Source organism: Canis lupus, chromosome 13 (assembly GCF_003254725.2).
Source record: "Canis lupus dingo isolate Sandy chromosome 13, ASM325472v2, whole genome shotgun sequence".
In the NCBI taxonomy this organism is placed as follows: domain Eukaryota; kingdom Metazoa; phylum Chordata; class Mammalia; order Carnivora; family Canidae; genus Canis; species Canis lupus.
In genome coordinates, this window is record NC_064255.1 from 35,475,356 (window position 1) to 35,494,083 (window position 18,728).

The following is an 18,728-nucleotide window of genomic DNA, read 5'->3' on the forward strand; positions in this document are numbered from 1 at the left end:
CTCAGAGCAACCTGCCCCCCCTTCCTGCTGCCTGCTGCCATGGCGACAAGGCCCCGCCCCACACAGCAGAGCCTCAGACCTCCTCACTAGGTCTGTCAGCACCACCCGACACAGGAGACCCAGGACACCCAGGACCCGCCCGGCTCCCCCTCTCCACAACTCTTTAACCCCGAACTCCCAGGGCAGCATGCTTGGTGGGCATCCATCCTGTCTATACCCTGCGCTGGGGGATCCGGATCTAACCAGTCTTGTGGCTTTCAATACCACCCCTCTGCTGGGGACCCCTAAACACACATCCCGGTTACCAGATCCCGGTTCCCGCTTGCCCACCCGTGACGTTCCTCCAGCACGATGCCGCAGCCCCCACCTCTAGTGCTAAGTCTGCAGAGGCTCTGCGGAGGGAGAGCCGTGGACCCCCTTCCTCTCTCACTCACAGCCCAAACCCAACCTGTCAGCAGGCCCTGCAGTGCCATCTTCTAAACACGATCTCTGGGCACCCGCCCCGCCCCCACTGCCAGCACCCCTCCCGAGACAACACAGGTGCCCCTGGGTCCCGATCCACCCAGAGCTGGAGCAGCCTTTCAGGAGAGGAGCCTCCAGCGCTGCATCCTGCCCAGAGCGAGCCCCAGGCCCCTGCCAGCAGCCCTCCACCCCTGGGTCCTTCGCTAAAATCCCCAGCCGTCCTGGCAGGCCCCCACCCAGAGTCCTTGCTCAAACCGTGGCCTGAGTCTGGAACACCCTTTCCACCGGCATCCCACACGCCTGCACCCTCGGGCCTGCCATCTGCCCAAGGCCACCTTCTCCATGGAGACTGTCACCACATAAACCCCAGTTCCTCACCCTCCTGAGCTCCTGTCCCTCTGGTGATGTCACTGCTTCTCATGTGTCTGGGTCCCCCCACTAGAGGGCTGGGACGCTGGGCGCTGTGCTCCCTGCTGTGGCACACTCCTGCACACAGTAGGCACTCAACACAGAGCCTGCTGAGTGAATGGCACCCTGAGTTCGCCACCTGCTCTTGACAGGTCCTCACATATTCCCACGACCTGAGCAAGTCAACCTCGCCTCGCGGATCCAGCCCTCAAGTTCAAGACTGTCCGCTCTAAACTCAGGTTCTTTCCACTTTACTGCACAGCAGCCTAACTCCGCCCAGCAGTGTGACCCGGGTGTTCTTCGGGTGTGGCCCCCGGGGCAGTATCGCTTGTAGACTTGCTAGGACGGTCAGTGCTTGGGTCCCGATCCAGGCGTGCTCATCAGAACCTGTGTGCTTCCACGAGGCCCGGAGCTGACCCAGATGCTGGCCCACGTGTGCCCGCACGGGCACCAGGGGAGCGTGGAGGGCTGTGCACACAGCTGGTGCCGCCTGGTGCCTCTCCCCAAACACACAGGAGCAGCAACGAGGGCCTGCCATCCGCATGAGCGCCTCATCTCGCCAAGGGCAGTCTGGCTCATGGAGGGGTGAGTGTGTCAAATAACCTGTGTTTACCCACGTTTGCCGTTCACATGCTAACGCGAAGGCCAAGATTCTTCAGAAAGAACCACACGACAGTATCTGTTGTCATGGAGACTCTCTCCCTGCTGCAGCAGGCACCGGCCGGCCAACCCTCAGGAGGCCTAGAAGCTGATCCTGGCCTTCCCTTGAGCACCAGGGCCACATGCCCAGCCAAGAGGTCCTGGGGGAGCCCGGAGTCCTGCCCCACCCCCGCGCCGCCAGCCCCCGACCCTGACCCTGGCCTGCGATCTGCCAATGGTGTGCTCTTCCGTGGAGCCTTCCCCAAGGGCTCTGTTCCCAGCACCGACCACATCAGGGGCAGCCACCGCCAGCCCGGGAGGGCTGCTCCAGCCTTCACGGCAGTGACGTGTGTTGCTCCAGGACGGGAGCTCTGACTAGGGAGGCTCATGTCCCAGTCACTCACTCCTTTCACGGCACAGCTGCCAGCTTTCATGTTTCAGGACCCCTGGGCCCTTCTCTGGCCTCCCCGCACTCAGGGAACCCAGCCATGGCACTCAGTGACCCCCGGATGCCCCCTGACCCCCAGACTCCGAGCAGCTGAACCTGTGTCTTACTTCCAGTTTCTGCTGCATCCAGGACATTGCTTGGTGCAGGCAGCCCGACGCCCATGTGTGCGCTGCCCCCATCCCACAGGGACCCTGCTGTCACCGGGCACACACACGGCAGGGGGGCTGGCCTTACCTCCCCTGGGGCAGCAGGATGTTGTTCACGCCTCCCAGTTTGACATTGATCTTCAAGCAGAGGTTGGACAGGGTCTGCGGGGTGGTCCTCTGCACGTTCTTCATCTGCACACACTGCGTGGCCATCCCCAGCACCGTGTCTCCCACGCGCTTCACCTCGGCTGTGGAGCATGAAAGACGCCCACGTTGGCAGCTCTTACTGGCGCCTCTTCCTTAGCGCCCCCCAGGACCCCCACCCCAAACCGCAGGGGCCCCCCTCGTAATTGCAACCACAGCACTGGGGCCGGCTTCCCCGCCCAGCCCCACGTGAGGCCACGCCTGGGAAGAGGGGGACCGGCAGGTGGGGGGTGGCCAGGCCCTGGGGCTGGAGTTCTGGCTGCGGCCCTGTCCAGGCTGGCGTCACCTCGCCAGGAGGCTGTGGAGCAGGGCTCATGGCTCGGCGGGGTGAGGACCCTTTCAGGAGCTTTAGGGGCTGCAGAGCCGTATGGGCAGAGCCAGCCTGGCTCAGGGGCTGGCGCTCCCGCCTAGAACGCTGCCTTCTATCGCAGTGCTCAGGGTTACGAGCAAAAGCTTGGGTTGTTAAAAATAGAGACGCTGGCATCCTCGAAATTCACAGCACATGCAAAGCCGACGTGAAAGAGCTATCGAGGCCCACACCCCTCAGTTTCTGGATTCTTGCACGGAGCCATGGTCAGCTCCCTGGGCAGTGCTGTGGGAACGGGTGACTTGTGGATGGAAACACCGATGGTGTCATCTGCGTTCTTGGATACGTAGCTTGGAGGAGAGATGCACGGCTTTTATGTATCTAATTCGATCTGAGGGTCCAGTTGGTGACACCACCTGAGCGTCACGGCCCCCACATGCCAGAGGTTCTCATCCTGACGCCACCTCTGCTGGGCACCTTTGGGTCCCGCAGACTTCCCACAGCTGTCCAACAGCAACCCCTCCCCCCTCACCTGTCCTGGAGTCACCTGTCCGCCACCCCCACCGCCCTGGGGTCCCTTGGATGGGGGGCTGCTCTTTGAACTCTCATCACAGGGGCTGGCTAAGTTTCAGCTGAATGGATGCACAACTGCCCTGCTGGCGTGAAGACTCTGATCACCTTCCAGAGAGCTCCAAGGGGGCACAGAGATGGCCACACCTGGACAGCGGCCCCCGGTGATCACTGCATGTGCACCGAAGGGGCATTCCTCCACCCGGCCAACATCGAGTGGGGTGGAATAAAATAACCACGCACATGCTGGCCTCCAGGAAGTGGTCTCAGCGCTGATGCGGGCGGCCCTCGGCACTTGCCTGGCAGTTGTCAGAACGTCCCTCGTCCTTCTTAGCTCATGAATGGGGCAAGCACAGGCATCCCTCAGTGTGGCAAAAACACCAAGGAGCCGGGCTGCACCAAACACCCGGGGACCCCGAGAGTGAAGGCCTACCGTAAACGGGGGTTTTGCCAGGCAGGATGACCACCACCAGCTGAAGGCCAGCATACGTATTCTTCAGGTGCCTGAACATGGGCTCCACGCTATCCGCCCCCTGGGCATATTTACAGAAGCACGGCTGGCCCTGGATGGGCATCCCAGCGTCCCTCGAGATCTTTCTGAGCTGCTCCGTGAAGGATCTGAAGGAGAAAGCTCATCAGGCTTGAACGCATGGCGGGCGCCCAAGAATCCACCCCAACCAGGGACCCCAGGGGAAGGGCACAGCTTTAACAGCCCAACCCAAGCCACTTCCACTGGTGTCCGAATCCAAGGGTCAGACCTGGACAGAGCCATTTCTATGTGTTAACTCAAGGCAGAGGTATATGCTACACGTACATGCGGGTTCCTAAAAAGCCACTCCCAGCTGTAGGGGCTGGTGCGGCTGCCACCCACTCGGCAGGCCCGACCAGCACCTGGGTCCTGGGGCAAGACGCAGGACCTCGTCAGCGCCAAACACTGTCAGAGAGAGGGAAGCCACCAACCCACAGTCCCCTTGGACTCGCCCCCATTATTCTTGAACCGCTTGGACTTGGGCGACACAGCCGTGGGAGAGAGCAGGATCGGCCACAGCCAGGGTAACACCAGCAGCTGCCCCGGCAGGCCTGGAGAGGCCACCCCCACCCCGGGCGGGGGGCACACACAGGGCAACAGCTTCTATTTTAAGCCCAGAAGTAAAAATAACGTCGCCTTCGACAGTTAAGGATAAGGACACTCGATCCAGTGGCGTGAGTGTTCATCCTCCTATACGTCGATGTGCTTAGAGACGTGTGCATGCGTGTGCATCCGCATTTACACCTATGTGTGAATTCACCGCAGGGCTGAGGCCACAACACGGGGAAGAGGTACCTGGGGTTCAGCTGCAGCCGCCTTGGCTTCCTAAGCTGCTCTGTGCGGCCAGCTCACGCTGCCGGCAGCGGGGACAAGTAGCCCCGACAGCCTTTCACCCCTTGACGTCTGCTCTCGGTGACTTTGAGCCCCAGCTTCTCAGAGGCGGCCTTCACCAGCATGTTAACCAGCTCTGCCTCTCAGGCTCTGAGTTCCCTCCTGCTTCCCCGTAAGACAGATGGGAAGTAGTAGCTTCCTTTCCACTGTTGGTGTTTTGGACACAAAAACACAAACGACAAGGGCACCTGGGTGGCTCAGATAGGCGTCTGCCCTCGGCTCAGGTCATGATCCTAGGATCCTGGGATGGAGTCCCACATCGGGCTCCCTGCTCAGGGGGGAGCCTGCCTCTGCCTCTCCTGCTGCTCCCCTGCTTGTGCTCTCACTCATTCTCTCTCAAATAAAGACATGAAATTATCTTGATGGGATGAGCCCTGGATGTTATACTGCATATGTTGACGAACTGAATTTAAATAAAAATATGTTAAAAAAAAAAAAAAACGACCGACGAAACTGCATATTTTTGGTGCTACTTTCAAAGGGGTCTGCTGCCTGGGCCACACCAGGGTGATGCAGAAGCACGAGGCCAACGTGTTTTCTTCAAAGTAAGTTGAGTTCACTGAATATAACTTTTTCTTTTGCATAAAATTTTCAAATTTACTTGTTTACTGTTTTATCTCTTATATAATCTCCATCACTTTTCCACACTCCCTCCACCAATGAGTCTGAGAAGTAGAAGCAGCCTTGAGGCGGCCCACGTGTCCTGGGCCAGTGCTCCCTGCCAGGGAAAGGCCACCAAGCTCGGCAACGGCACTAAGTCCACGTCCCTGCCGGCCTCGCACCCCCCTGCCGGCTGTCCCTCCCCCCTGCCCCCCATCCCGCCCAAAGCCAGGCGCGCCTGACCCCGGTGGCCTTACTTCAGGTGGACTTCTGTACACTGACGCTGGGGGGCGAAGCACGCAATGGCCCACACCTTGATCTCAATGCCTGTGTGAAACTGCTTGTTCCTCATGTCCCACACGCCCTGGACAGGGGTGGCAATCGCTTTATTCTGCAAATGGCAAGAAACTTAGGGTGAGGGAAAATGGGAAACATGTCCCCACCGCCGATGCTGTTACTTTCCCTATGGCTGCTGGTCCTCCGACCACATGGTGCTCCTGAGGCTGAGAACTGAGCCTCTGTGCAGCCTCCCATCTCCGGCCTGCCCAGCAGTGCAAGTGGGCTGGAGATAACGGACGGATGGACAGACGAAGAGCTGGACAGGAGAGGAGGGACGGATGGATGGACGGTGGAGGGAGGGGTGGATAGAGGCCAGGAGAGCAGAGAGGCCCAGAAGTCCACACAACCTCAGGGGCAGCCCCGAGGAACGCCAGGGCCTCGTGTTGCTATAGGAGGGCTTCCTGGGTCAGAACACGCTCTCATCTACTCTGCCTCCTCCATCACCACACAGGCAGGCAGGAGGGGAAGAGAAGTCAAGGTGCTCCTTCCCAGTCCCGGGCCGGGGAGCAGACGGACCAGCTAGGGCCCCCCCACCCCACATGCCACCGCATGCGGCTGTTTAAGGATGGAAGCTGCTCCCACTGGTAAAGACAGCAAGGGGCGCATCCACTGGGGCTTGCCATTTCTGAGCCAGAAAGGACCAGACCTCAGCACTGGCACCCGAAGAAGCTCTGAACTCCCTTCAAGTGATTCCGGGGCACAGGGGCCATCGGGGAGGGCTGGGGGAGGGAGGCAGGGCTCTAGGCCTGGGGGCACCACCAGAGGACAGAGCTGTACCTGAGTTCCTGTTATTCAGCTGCAGAAGTGTTTTTAGTGGAAAACTTTTTTTTATTTACAAAAGTAATACAAGTCTATTTGTAAAAACCAAACCTTTTAAAAATAAACGCTTTTCTTTCCTATATTTTTATAACTATTGCCCTGCTGCCACTTGAGACAGACTTCTGTAGGAGACAGCTGACCAGCGGTCTGGTATTGCAGACTTTAGTAAACACACACACACACACACACACACACACACACAGTTTTAACAGACACGGGCTCTCATGACACGTGTTTCTCAACCGCAGCTCTACTGACATCTGGACTGTCCTATGCACTGCGGGATGCTAGCAGTCCACGGCACCAGAACCAGCCTCCAGGCACTGTTAAACATCCCCTGGGGGGACATTTCACGGTTTGCTCCAACAACAGACAACGAGTGGAGTAGATGGAAAGTGTTTGCTCTCATTAAAATGTTTCAAAGATCTGGAAAACTGTGCTCATTTAGAAAAACTATAAAATTTCAATGCTTATAATTCTAATATTTTTGCAAGAATAGATTACAAGACAGACTATTCCTGTTATCTATTAAAAGGCATAAAGTTGAAACAGATATAAGCAGAGGCAGTGAAAATAAACACCAGATCTGTGATCTCGGTTTGACCACGTAAGGGCCACGTAAGCCTCTATTTCTAGCCATCTCTCCACTTGCTCGTGAAAGGGAATCACACACTCTTCCTCCTAGTGTTGTAAGAAGGGTTTAAAAGGTGTTATGTTTGCATAGCATCTGGACATAGCAGGTGCACAAGTGAGCTGAGAAAGAGCCAGGAGGCCTTGCTCAGAAGCCATCCTTTGGGGGATGGGGGCCAGGACAGGGACACCCCCCTCCCCCCCATGCAGAACACCACATGGTAAGAGTCCAAAAGAACAAGCCATGCGTCACATACATGCAGAGCCATCTCCAAGACCTCCATGTGCTCTAAGTGACGGTTTTGAGTTAAAAGAAGTGTATTTAATGTTACTATTTGCAGTGGAAGGGGTGAAAACATGTGAATCATCCCTGGACAGCTTTACAAAGGATAAAGGGAACACCGGGCCCTTCCTGGGAGAGCAACTGAGACTTCTTCCTGTAACCCTCTGCTTCGTCGCGGTTGTTTTGTAAGTAGGCTCCACGCTCAACATGGGGCTCAAACTCGTGACCTGACATTCGGAGTCGCACGCTCTCCCGAGCGAGCCAGCCAGGTGCCCTCTGCTCCTGTAATTCCTTCTACCTTTTGTAATTTTGGAACATTTTAAAAAGCAGAACTTACACGTTACAATGAGAAAGGGAAAAACCCTGCAAACAAAACTAGTTTTGCTACAGGTCCTGAGGACCAGCTGCCCATCCAGCAGCACCGCGCTCTGCGTCTGGGGAGCCCTGAGGAGTATGTGAGGGCCCTTCTCAGGAGCTCTGCAGGGCTCAACGGACGGTACGGCGTTATTATGCGCTGAAGCCAGGCATTACATGAGTGAAAACAAATGAACAAAAACCTGAGGGACTAACAGCTCTGTTTGCCACCAGATACTCCCAAAACCAAAGTTTAAAAAATAGAAAAGCAGTACGAGCTCCCGGAAAATAATTCATCACGAGCAGAGTACCCATCACACAAAGAACACTGCTTTCTAGGTTTTAATGGGATAATAAAAATCACCCTTTGAAAAGATAAAGGGTAATGCTGAAAATCCTCCAGCGGCCCAGCAACTCCGTGCTTCCTGAGGCCCCTAACGCCTGCCAACTACGGTGGCAAGAATCCCTCACTTCGACCATGGTCTACACTTGGCGATGGTTCTGACCTGGGTTCAAAAGCCGCTGCTCCACCATTGTCTGGCAGACACCCACGCATGCCCCCCGGGCCCTGCTGTGCACGTACCCTGCCCCCATAGAGGATGGAGGGTGGCTGGAGGACCCGCCCGGTCACGTCTGTCATCTCGTCCTTGACCATAATTCCAAATTCACGAACATACGGATCTGTGTTAAAACTTGCACTTCGCATCTTGAAAAGGAAAGAAAAAATAAGCCGTGTCCGTCCAAAGCCTCAGGGGCTCCCTGGCCCGGCAGCAGGTACTGCATTCCCCGTGGCGTCCCCAGCCCCGGCCTGGCCCTGCGAGCGCGGTGCTCACCAGCTTGCTAATCTCTTCTTGCCGATCCGGCGCTGACCTGGCAGTCGCTCTGATCATGGTTGAGGTCTGATTGTCGGTCAGCTTTTTGATACATCTCTGTCCTGCTACTATGTTACAGACCTAGGAAGAGACGCAGACAGGGCGTCAGCCCCCGTGCTGGGAGCCGGGCACGGGTCTGAGCTGGGCGTGGGGCTGGTGCCCTGGCTCCACCTGTGACGCTGCCGTCTCGTAGCCACAAAGGGTGATGCGCCTCGCAGACCCCGTGGTGGCTGCCCTGAAATCTGCCAGCGACAGGAGGCCCTCCTAGATGGGCCTGGCCTGGCACCAACCCGAGCTGGGAACCTCACAGCATGGGACCAGGAGGCTGCCGCTGCTGGGGAGGAGGCCGGCCTTCCGGACCAGGGCGCAGCCGAACCAGCCGGATGTCTGGGTAACTGGACCCGTCCAGAGTTTAAGGCACTCGCAGCAAAGAGTTAAAACTTGGGTCTCCGTTTAGCATTTAATCTTTCCCCGGCAAGGTGAAGGAATCGTAGCTTTTCTGTGCATCCTCCCCCTCGAGCAAGGGGCCTGCCTGCTGGGCACAACGGGTGCGTCCCCGATCGGCACGGGAGTCCCACGGGAGTCCCACGGGAGTCCCACCGGTTCATTCACGGGGAGGTGGGTGTGAGGGGTGCCCGCCGGGGCCCTCCCGCCAGCCCCAGGCAGCGGGGACGGGACATGACACTTGCCTCGAGGGGAAGGTAGGTGTGTTTCTGCTCCTGTCCGACTTGTAAACATGGGAGGTGGGGGTAGCGCAGAACCAGCTTGTGCCTGTCCTTGAAGTACTGGGCCACTGTGCACTCCACCGTCTGCCCGCTCTCCTGCTGGAGCGGGAACCTAGGGAAGCGGAGACGGGGCTCAGGCCAGGAGCTCTGTGGCGCCCCCGGGGACGGGCAGTGGGCCGGCGCCGGCTCAGCAGGGCCGCTTGCAGGGGCCCGTCCACGAACGCCGAAGAAGGTGGTGGCGGGGTGTGGGGGGCTAACGTCCAAGCACGTTCGAGGGGGTCAGAACCAAATCACGCCCTCCAGGTACGCAGTTCGTGAACTTGCATATTATCTCTGGAGTTGAGAAATAAAAAATACCTATATGCATAGAATAGGCAATAGTCCCAGATCGCAGGTGTCTACAGCATGTGTAAGGAACTGGGGACAAATAAGGACACTAGCCGTCCCTGTGGTGGGCTGTGCCCACTGGTCCCTGCTCAGCCCTGAGGGTTGAAGAACAAACAAAAACGTTCCTCTCTCACCTGTAAAATTCAGGAAGGAAAATCGACAGGGAGCCACCAACCCCTTCCCACCCCACGGGATATAATTTCATTACTTTATTTCTTTAGGTGTGGGTTTGGCTCTACTGAGCCAGAGGTATAGCTCTAGAATTTTTAACCACAATGAAATGAATTCTTAACAGAAGGGTCACTGCTCTAGAGTCTGAACCTCAGAGCGACAGTGAGCGCCAGAACTGATCTGAGTGGGGGACTAAGGCCGTTTACGTTTGGTGACTGGCGGGCCGCCGGGTCACGTTGCAGACGCGGTACTTCCTCTTCATCTGCCCGCAGTGCGTTATCTCCACCTTTAGACCTGGCAACACAGAGCAGCCGAGTTCAGTGTCAAGGCCCACCGGGCCTGGGGCGTAGGCCCCACTTCCCCGCACCGGCTGTCACCGGTGTCAGACCCAAGCGGAGGGTGTCCTGGAGCAGCTGCAGGGCTGCACTCGCCATGAAGGGGGGACCTCTGGGCCCATCTCACCCACAGGGACGCCCCTTCTGCTCCAGAAATGCCAAGGCCAGAGGCTGGACACTGTTCTTAAAGATAAAAGAGACTGTTGGCTCAGCTGAGACTCTGTGCTTCCTCCAGGGTTATCTTTAGCAACGGGCACTTCTGATGGCCTTTAAAGAGCCCTCCGAGAGGACAGGTGCCGGGGGGGCGTGGCTCGCGGCGCGGGCGACAGGTGCCAGCCAATTCTACGCGGTTGGGCGGACAGGCCCGGGCCAGGCCACTGCACTCAGGCCGCGTCTCCTTGAGTGGAAACTGGGCCCGGTGGGTCCGGACACTGCCAGGGTTGTGAGGGCCACGTGACAAGGCATGAAAGCATGCTCCCCATTCCAGAACAGCATGAGGTGTGGATTATAACCACCCTGCTGCTCTCTGGTCCTCGAGTCCAGTGACTTGGACATCACCGGTCAGTGACCTGCTCCTCACCCTACGTGGAAAGCCGTTTATTTAGAACATGACTAATCCTGCTCTGTGAAATGGGCTTAGTTCATCTCTGTGCTAAATTCATCCGATGGCTAATCACTCTCCCCCCTCGCACCCCTGCCAGGAGCCCCAGCGCAGGGGAAAGGACCTCAGCCCGACGTGCAAGGCAGTTTGTTTACCCACCTTTGATTTCTTTGGTAAACTTTACCCTTTGGGAATCTGTCAGAGGTTTCTGTTGTTCTTCAATACTTTTAAAATCCAAAACTTCACAAACAAACTCGATTACTGGCTGTGCCTTATAAAATGCAGTTGCTGAGACTGTAGATGGGAAAGAGAAAAGCAAAAGCACGATGTGTGCCCGACGGTGCCTCCTCCAGGCTGGCCGCCTGGCCCCTGGGGACCACCTGCAGGCCCTACGGGTAGGACGGAGCCAGAGGAGGCCGTCTGAGACCCCTTCCGCTCAGGGCCAACTGGATGCAGTTGGTGGAGCCCAAAGATCAAGCTCCCCTCTGAGAATAAAATTAGCCTTAAGGTGAAACCCGCCAGATCACAACAGCCATCGCCTCGGGCTTTCTGTCTCCTGGTGTATTTGTTCCCTTGTGTGATCTGACACTGAGTCTCCCAGGAGGACAGGCCACCCCGAGTCTGGCGACCAGCCAGCAGACCACACCCCAGGCTGGCCCCGAACCCCCAGTCCTACCAACCAGGCCACAAAAGGAAAAGGGGAGACTGAGGGCAGGCCCTGCCTGGTGGGATGGGCAGCAGCACCGGGGAAGGAGTCAGGGATGCAGGCCCGTCCCAGTGCCCCGAACCTCAGCAGCAGGTGTGAGAGGCCACGTCTGGACGGGCCACGTGGGTGCTCCCCGCCCCTGCCCCACGACAAAGACTGGGGCTGCGCTCACCATCAATATTCAACATCATCTTCCAAAGAGAAGGTCGGACGGACTGATGGAAGCCAAACCACACTTCCCGGCCCCCGCCAAGGGGGTTGGAGCAGCCCTCGGACGCGGTAAAGAAGGAGCGGCCCACAGGGGTGTACCTGAAACAAGAGACCCCGTGTCCGTGGGGCTGACTCCAGGTCTGCCGCTCACGGCAACAGTGATGCAGGCCAAGACTCACACCAACAAGTCTGCCGTTTCTGTCCTTATGGAGTCACGGCCACCCACCCACCGTGCCTCTGGATGCCACACACGGGCTCTGGCTGAGCAGGGCCTGGGGCGCACGGGGTGTTGTCGGCTTCAGCTCGGGTGTCTGACACCCCTCCCCTCCCCTCTGCTTTAACGCTCATCCTCCAGGACTTATCTGAGCATGGCGCTTCACCCCTTCCTAGAACAGGGGTGCTGTGTGTGCAGGCACAGGCAGAAGGGGCACCTGCCGAGTGTCAACCACAATCAGGCCGAGGCGGCTGGACTGAACCAGCCCCAGGCCCCAGGGAGCCTGGCTGCTTTGCCAAGGAGTGTGCAGAGACGCGGCACCCAGGTGTCCACTCCCTGTCTCATGCAGCAGGACAGGCTCCCAATACGCGGAGGGAGACGGGAGGAGCCCGGCCTCATGAGCGGGGTGGTCAGGTCGCTGTGTGAGGACCCTCGCACACCTCCTAGGGGCTGGGTGCCCACATGTGCGGGGGCAAGAGGTCACGTGAGGGAGGCGGACACGCTCTCGAGGCAGCAGCACCAACGGTGCCTGGTCACCTGGGACGTGTCATCACTAAGGATGCGTCCTTCAGGGGTTGAGTCGTCCACCCTATGGGCTGCGCCGACAACCGGACTGCGGACACGGTCCCATCTCTCTCCCCCTTACACATGTTGATCCCGCCACTTTCTCTATTATTTTTCCTAAGTGAAAATAGACTTTTCTCCTGATTGTAATAGTAACATGGTGATTAATTCAAAAGAACCCAGGAAACAAAAATCGCAGTAATTTCTGCCGCTCATTTGAAAAGTATTCAACATTTTGGCAACTACCCTTCTAGATTTTTTTCTCTGGCATCCACCTGCCTTCCTCCCAACACAAGTTCCAAGCAGTAACGGATGATCCCCCGGGGCCTGGGGGAAGCTCCCCGCCACGAGTGCCAGCTGGCCGGGAATGAGGCCACCCCCACCCAGGCCTAGAAACTGAGAACACCAGGGTCCCGGGAAAATCCAACGGGGCACTTCGGAGCATGTGCTCTCACGCCCACAGAGGGACAACGGAAGCCCCACTGCCCTTCAAATCCTAGAGCTCTGCCCCTACTGGGAGGGGTCAGCCTGGAGGCCCCTCTCCCATCGCTGGTTCACCCCAACAGCCCTGAGGCCCTACCAGGTGCCGCCCTCCTGGAAGGAGCAGGTGTCCCAGGTCAGAACCCCGAGGCGCCTGCATGTGGCAAGGTGGCCTGGCCTGTTCGGGGCCGTCACACAAGGAATTAGTGCAACACCTGGGAAATCACGAGCCGTCCCGGCGTCCATGTGGAATAAAGCAATGGGCTGAAGCATCCGGCATCCTCCGCAGCCTGTGTCCTCCGGGCGGTGGGGGCTCCATCGGGGGGCACTGGGAGCATCACCCTACTGTTACGAGTCCCATGCGTGAAGGCCACAGAGACACGGAGCGGGGCTCACAGTGTTGGGCAAGTGAACACTAATCCCCAGTGTGCACGAAGACGGGCAGGCCATCTTTTTGTGCTAGTCTGAGAATTCTGGAGATGACTTTTTCTTTCCTTTTTATTTTTTTAAAGTAATGTCTGGCCAACATGGGATTCGAGCTCACAATCCTGGTATCAAGAGTCACATCCTCTACTGATTGAGCCAGGGAGGCGCCCCCGGTGACTGATTTTTATATTAAAAACGTTTCATGTTAGTAGTGCTATAATTTTCACCATAGAAATCCATGACCATCACCTCCCTGACTCCAAAAATCCACTCATCCTTGGACAGAGATTTCCTGACCTCCAGGGAACGGTCAGGGTCAGAAGCAGACGCTCCTGCTTCCTTGGTCCTTACCTCATGGATGGCAAATGCCTCATGACCACATCCAGGGCCTGGATCGTCTCAAAGGGGACGCTGGGCAGCCGCCCCGAAAGTGCATCGTGTAACGCCTGTAAGCTCACACAGGACACCCACTTGATGGACACCTTGAAGATGCGGTCCTTTCCTTCTCCAGGCAACGTGACCTCCAGCTCCACCTGCGAGGAGATCCAGAGCACACGGTTATTCACACTCGCCTCTGAGAAGCTGCTGGGAGGTTGGGGGCAGTGGGTCAGCTTCCAGAACTGGGTAGGGAAGTTCAGCCCATCCTTTGTCCAAGCACGCACAGCGGGACGTGCACATAGCCCTAGCCCATGAGTGCCGGCAATCAGCGGGACCTGGGACTTCTCCCTGGCCCTGCACAGAGGCGGCCAGGGGAGACAAGCAGCGACAGACCATGTCGTGGAGGCCATGCCAGCGCAGGGCGGACGCTACACAGCAGGTCCAGACGGGGTAGGGGACGCGGGCAGGGGGCGGGGAGCTAGTCGGGGGCCCAGGGATTAACTCCCAGTGGAACTGGGAACACTGCAGAGGGTCTGGGAGCTCCCATGTTCTGGGTCCCTTAAGGTAGGTTTGCGGTGAATAAACCATAAACAGAAAGCCTTCTCAGAAGACACGTGGTAAAACAAACAGCCAAATGCTAACAACTGCAGACTCCAGGCGGGCGTGCGCGCCCCTACAGTGCCTCAACTTTCCTCTCTGACTAGGCAGGTCCACAACGAATAGAGAACGCAGGAGGGGGGGACCCGCCAACACTTCCAGAAGCTCTTCTACAGACTGTGTGCACCTCCGGGTACAAAACGCAGAGAAAAAAAGCTTCAACTACAAGACCTATCAGAATCTCCTGCGAAGGAATTAAAATTCTCAGCCAAACCTCAGAATATTTGCCACAATAGTGCTCAGTGGTCCCCAACAGCTCTGTCCAAGAGAACTTTTGTGATAACGGAAACAGTCTCTTCCCATGCTGCCCAGGGCGCTGGCCGCTGGCCGCCTGTGGCCACTGAGCAGTGGAAATGTGGGCAGTGTGGCCGAGGGACTGAATTTTCAGCTTTGTGCACTTTTCATGAGTCCACACTTACACGGCCACGTGCGGCCAGCGGCTGGCGTACTGGACGGTGGTCGGGAGCGGGCCCCAGGGACTCACTCCCCGAGGCAGACAGCGAGTCCCTCCCCCCTCTCCTCCCGCCCCCGAGCGCCCCTTGCCTCCCCACCTTTACCCCGTCGCTTCACTCCCCCACTTGTGACCCACCCTGCAGTTCATTATTCGGTCACTGAGGGGGACGTTCTGAACACTTGGCGCACACAGACCCCCACTCAGCTGTCATTGAAACAATTTCAATATTTGCCAACAATACTTCCCAATATTGATGGAATATCTCATTTGACAGGTGACAGGGGCACCTGGGTGGCTCAGGAGGTTGAGCGTCTGCCTTGGGCCCAGGGCATGATCCTGGGGTCCCGGGATCAAGTCCTGCATCGGGCTCCCTGTGTGGGCCTGCTTCTCCCTCTCCCTGTGTCTATGCCTCTCTCTGTGTCTCTAATGAATAAACAAAATCTTTAAAAAAGATAACTTGACATGTGACAGATTATGTACGTTTTATCCCTGAACATCCAAAGATCCCAGGAAGGGAGACTTTATTCACTACTTTTTACATATTATAAAAACGCAGATGCTTAGACTAAAAGTGTAGCCCGTGGAACTTCCCACGTGCTCACTGGGGGGCTGTCACCCTCGGTACAGCACAACACGGATGCATGGCCACAGCCCCTGTGCCCAGCCCACCCCAGCCCTCCAAGTCTGCGAGTCCCCAAAGGAATGGGGGTCCATCCCGCTGCCTGTGCACCACCTGCCTGGAACACCCTCCCCCAGCAGGCCAGGGGAGTCACGTCCCAGGCCAGTGTGCCAGCCGCACAGCCCCTGTGCACTCCTCACTCCCTCCTCACTTGAGAGGCCTGCAGGCCCCTCTCAACTCCTGAGGAGCTCCGTCCTCACACACACTCACTACCCCACATTCACACGTCATGAGAGCAGCAAGCAGACTGCGCGGAGTCCCCTGCACCCGTGTCCAAGAGGACACCTGCCCGGCAGCACTCAGAGCACCATCCCGCCTGACAGCCACTAAGTGGCCGTGGCCCAGGCCCAGCGAGGACACAGCAGTGAGAGCACAGACGCTTCTAGGCGCATGGACCTCGGGACTGACCAGAGAGTCACCACACCATGCCCCAGAAGGTCTCCGTGATCGGGTCCCTTTCAGAAAGAAATGACATAGGTGACGGATGCACATACAGCTGCTAGAACCAGGAAGGCCAAAACCACAAGGAGCTGCCACCTCACACCTGTCCAAATAGCTAGAATCAAAAAGATGAAAAATAAAAAGTGTTGGCAAGGATGCGGAGAAATAGGAAATGTGCATTGCTGGCAGGATTGCAGAGCAAGATAAATGCCATGTGATTTCATTTATATCTGGAATTTAAAAACAAAACTAATGAACAGAAACAGAAAAAGAGATTTGTAAATACGGAGAATAGTGGTTCCCGGGGGTGGGGGGTGGGAGGATGGGCGGAACGGGAAGGGGACGAAGAGGCACAGATCTCCAGGTATAAGGAAGGACGTCACAGGGATGGAAAGCGCAGCGTGGGGAAAGTGGCCAATGATACTGTCATGACGTCGCACGGGGACTGTGGTGACCACACTCCCCGCGGGAGCGTTTCCTCATGTACAGAACTGCCTGTCACCATGCTGCACACCTGAAACCAATGTAACACTGCATGGCCACTATCCTCCAATTAAAAATAATAGTCTGAACCTCCCCACCCCCCCACCCCACGATCCTGCAGGACTGTGAGCAAGCAGCCACGGGGGGACTGTCCTTAAGGAGATTAGAGTCCGGCCTCAAAGATGTTTCTATGAAGTAATGAGGCGTTCAGAGAAACACACCAAACTTTTCTTTGCAAGAAAAGCCCTGCCATGCCATTTTGCCACATCAATTAAGAAAATGTGAAAAAAAAAAAAAGTGAAAAAGTGGCAATTATGTGAGGTGATGGATGTGCTGATTAACTTAATTGTGGTGATCGTTCCACAACATATACATCTATCAAATCATCATGCACACTTTAAATATATGTGCAGTTTTCTTTGCCAATTATGCCTCCATAAAGCTGCGGGAAATGCCTCTATAAGCAAACCAAGGCGGGGGTACTTAGTGCGGTGCGTTTTCCTTCAGCAAAAGATCCTTATGTACATTTTTTAAAAAACGATTTTAGTCACTCATTCATGAGAGACATAGAGAGGCAGAGACCCAGGCAGAGGGAGAAGCAGGCTCCCTGCAGGGAGCCCGGTGTGGGACTCGATCCCAGGACCCTGGACTCCAGCCCTGGGCTGAAGGCAGGCGCTAAACTGCTGAGCCACCAAGGCTGCCTCTTATGTACATTTTTAAGTGGATTCAGTCCAGCCTCTTCCCTGCCGGACACGGTGCCAAGAGGCTGCCTGGCACACCTATGACAGCTTTGGGGTAGCGGCGACTTCGGGAGAAATGCCCCATCACGGGGCAGGGTGGCGCTGGGCGTCAGCTGTGACACAAGCCTGAGGACATCCTCACGCCGGGCTGGGCCGCTGGCAGCAGAGTCCGTCCACACACCAAGATCCATTTCTAAACCCCCTGCAGCCCGCGACCCCAACAACGCAGCAGCTCAAGGCCATAGACTGGAGGCGTGGGACGCCGGGGCCCCTGGCTCTGCAACCTCGCAGGCCCCAAGCTTGGGTAGGTGGCTCCCTGGAGCCCGCCCGCCTCCCAGAGCACCTGCCGGCACCTGCAGGCAGCTGTCTGGGACACAGCAATGCGACCACTGCCATCCTCTGCGCACAGACCCCCGAACACCAGCTTTCGGCACCAACCTGGGCCCGGGGAAGGGGGAGCCAGCTGTGAAATCCAGCCTCTCCAGACAGACCAAGCCCCACACTCAGTCCCTGCGCCTCAAAGTCACCAGGGGGACAGTCCGTGTCGGCACCTACACAGGGGAGGCAGAGACGAGCACCATCATGAGAAACTGCATACGCAGGAGGCAGGTGCGTTTCAACAGTGTTTTCTCATCCACAACTCGGCTGTCGTGTGGCCGAGGCCCTGGGAACTCACCGCCACCTGCTTCCAAGAGAGTCGGGCAGCCCTGGCAGGGCGCCGGGGCCACGCACTGGGAGGGGCCACTCGCCACCCACGGAGGCTGCGCGGCCACTGCCCAGGCCACAGGCCCTTTCCGGTGTGTGGGGGGGTGTGTGTGCTGGTCACGCCCGTGTCAGATGTGCGCGGGGGCGGATACGGAAGGCCATCCGTGACTGCTCTGCGACCAATCTCTTCAAAAAGCCAACTGTCGTCCCTCCAAATCACTTTGGAACAAGCCACAGTCCTTCCTAGTACATCTGCGAGAGGTGTGGACACCAGTCACCTCATTAGGTGGGAGCAGCAGGGACGTCAAGTGGCGGCTCTGCCGGGTGTAAGCAACGCCCGCTGAGCACCTCTGACCTGGGCCAGCTGGGTTCAAGGCACTTTGACAGACACCGTGGCTCTACTGGGGGGACCCTCAGCCCTGAAAGGCAGCAGAATAGCCCCAAAGAGCAGACAAGGCCAAGCCATCCTTACCTGGATGCTGCCCAAGGAAGGGACCAGATGGACGGCTCCCTTGGCGACTGCCTCTGCCCTCTAACCTCCTGACCCCCCAAGCCAGCCCAGAAGCCCCTCTGCCTTGCCCAGAACCCCAACACCCTGTATCTCAAGTCAACAGTCACAGGTAAGTGCTCGCGGCCCGGCTTGATCTGGGGCACAGGCAGGAGTGCCAGGCAGGACACCTTGTGCTGGCTGTGCTCCCCCACGGTGAAGGCCTTCCACGCAGGGTCGGTCACCTTTTCAAGATGTGCCCCCGGCCTGACATCACCTCCCTCCAGAAAGGAGACACTCAAGCCTTCCCTGAATAAACGGAGACAGCCTGCAGCTGCAAGAAGCTAAAGACCCAAAGAGGGGCCCACGGCTGGACACAGTGCC

At 57.5% G+C, this 18,728-nt stretch overlaps 1 protein-coding gene across 3 annotated transcripts in view; it reads right to left on the bottom strand.

Annotated features, from left to right (window-relative positions):
* AGO2 (argonaute RISC catalytic component 2) overlaps positions 1–18,728 on the bottom strand; it is a 111,932-nt gene that overhangs the window by 22,083 nt on the left and 71,121 nt on the right. For all 3 annotated transcript variants that reach the window (XM_025450840.3, XM_035701570.2, XM_025450841.3), the window contains 10 exons: positions 13,672–13,853; positions 11,599–11,735; positions 10,880–11,014; positions 9,991–10,078; positions 9,191–9,338; positions 8,463–8,582; positions 8,213–8,335; positions 5,462–5,595; positions 3,618–3,802; positions 2,192–2,351 (listed from right to left, as the gene is read on the bottom strand). In XM_025450840.3, the coding sequence (XP_025306625.1) occupies positions 2,192–2,351; positions 3,618–3,802; positions 5,462–5,595; positions 8,213–8,335; positions 8,463–8,582; positions 9,191–9,338; positions 9,991–10,078; positions 10,880–11,014; positions 11,599–11,735; positions 13,672–13,853 (1,412 nt within the window). The remainder of the gene's footprint in view (positions 1–2,191; positions 2,352–3,617; positions 3,803–5,461; positions 5,596–8,212; positions 8,336–8,462; positions 8,583–9,190; positions 9,339–9,990; positions 10,079–10,879; positions 11,015–11,598; positions 11,736–13,671; positions 13,854–18,728) is intronic.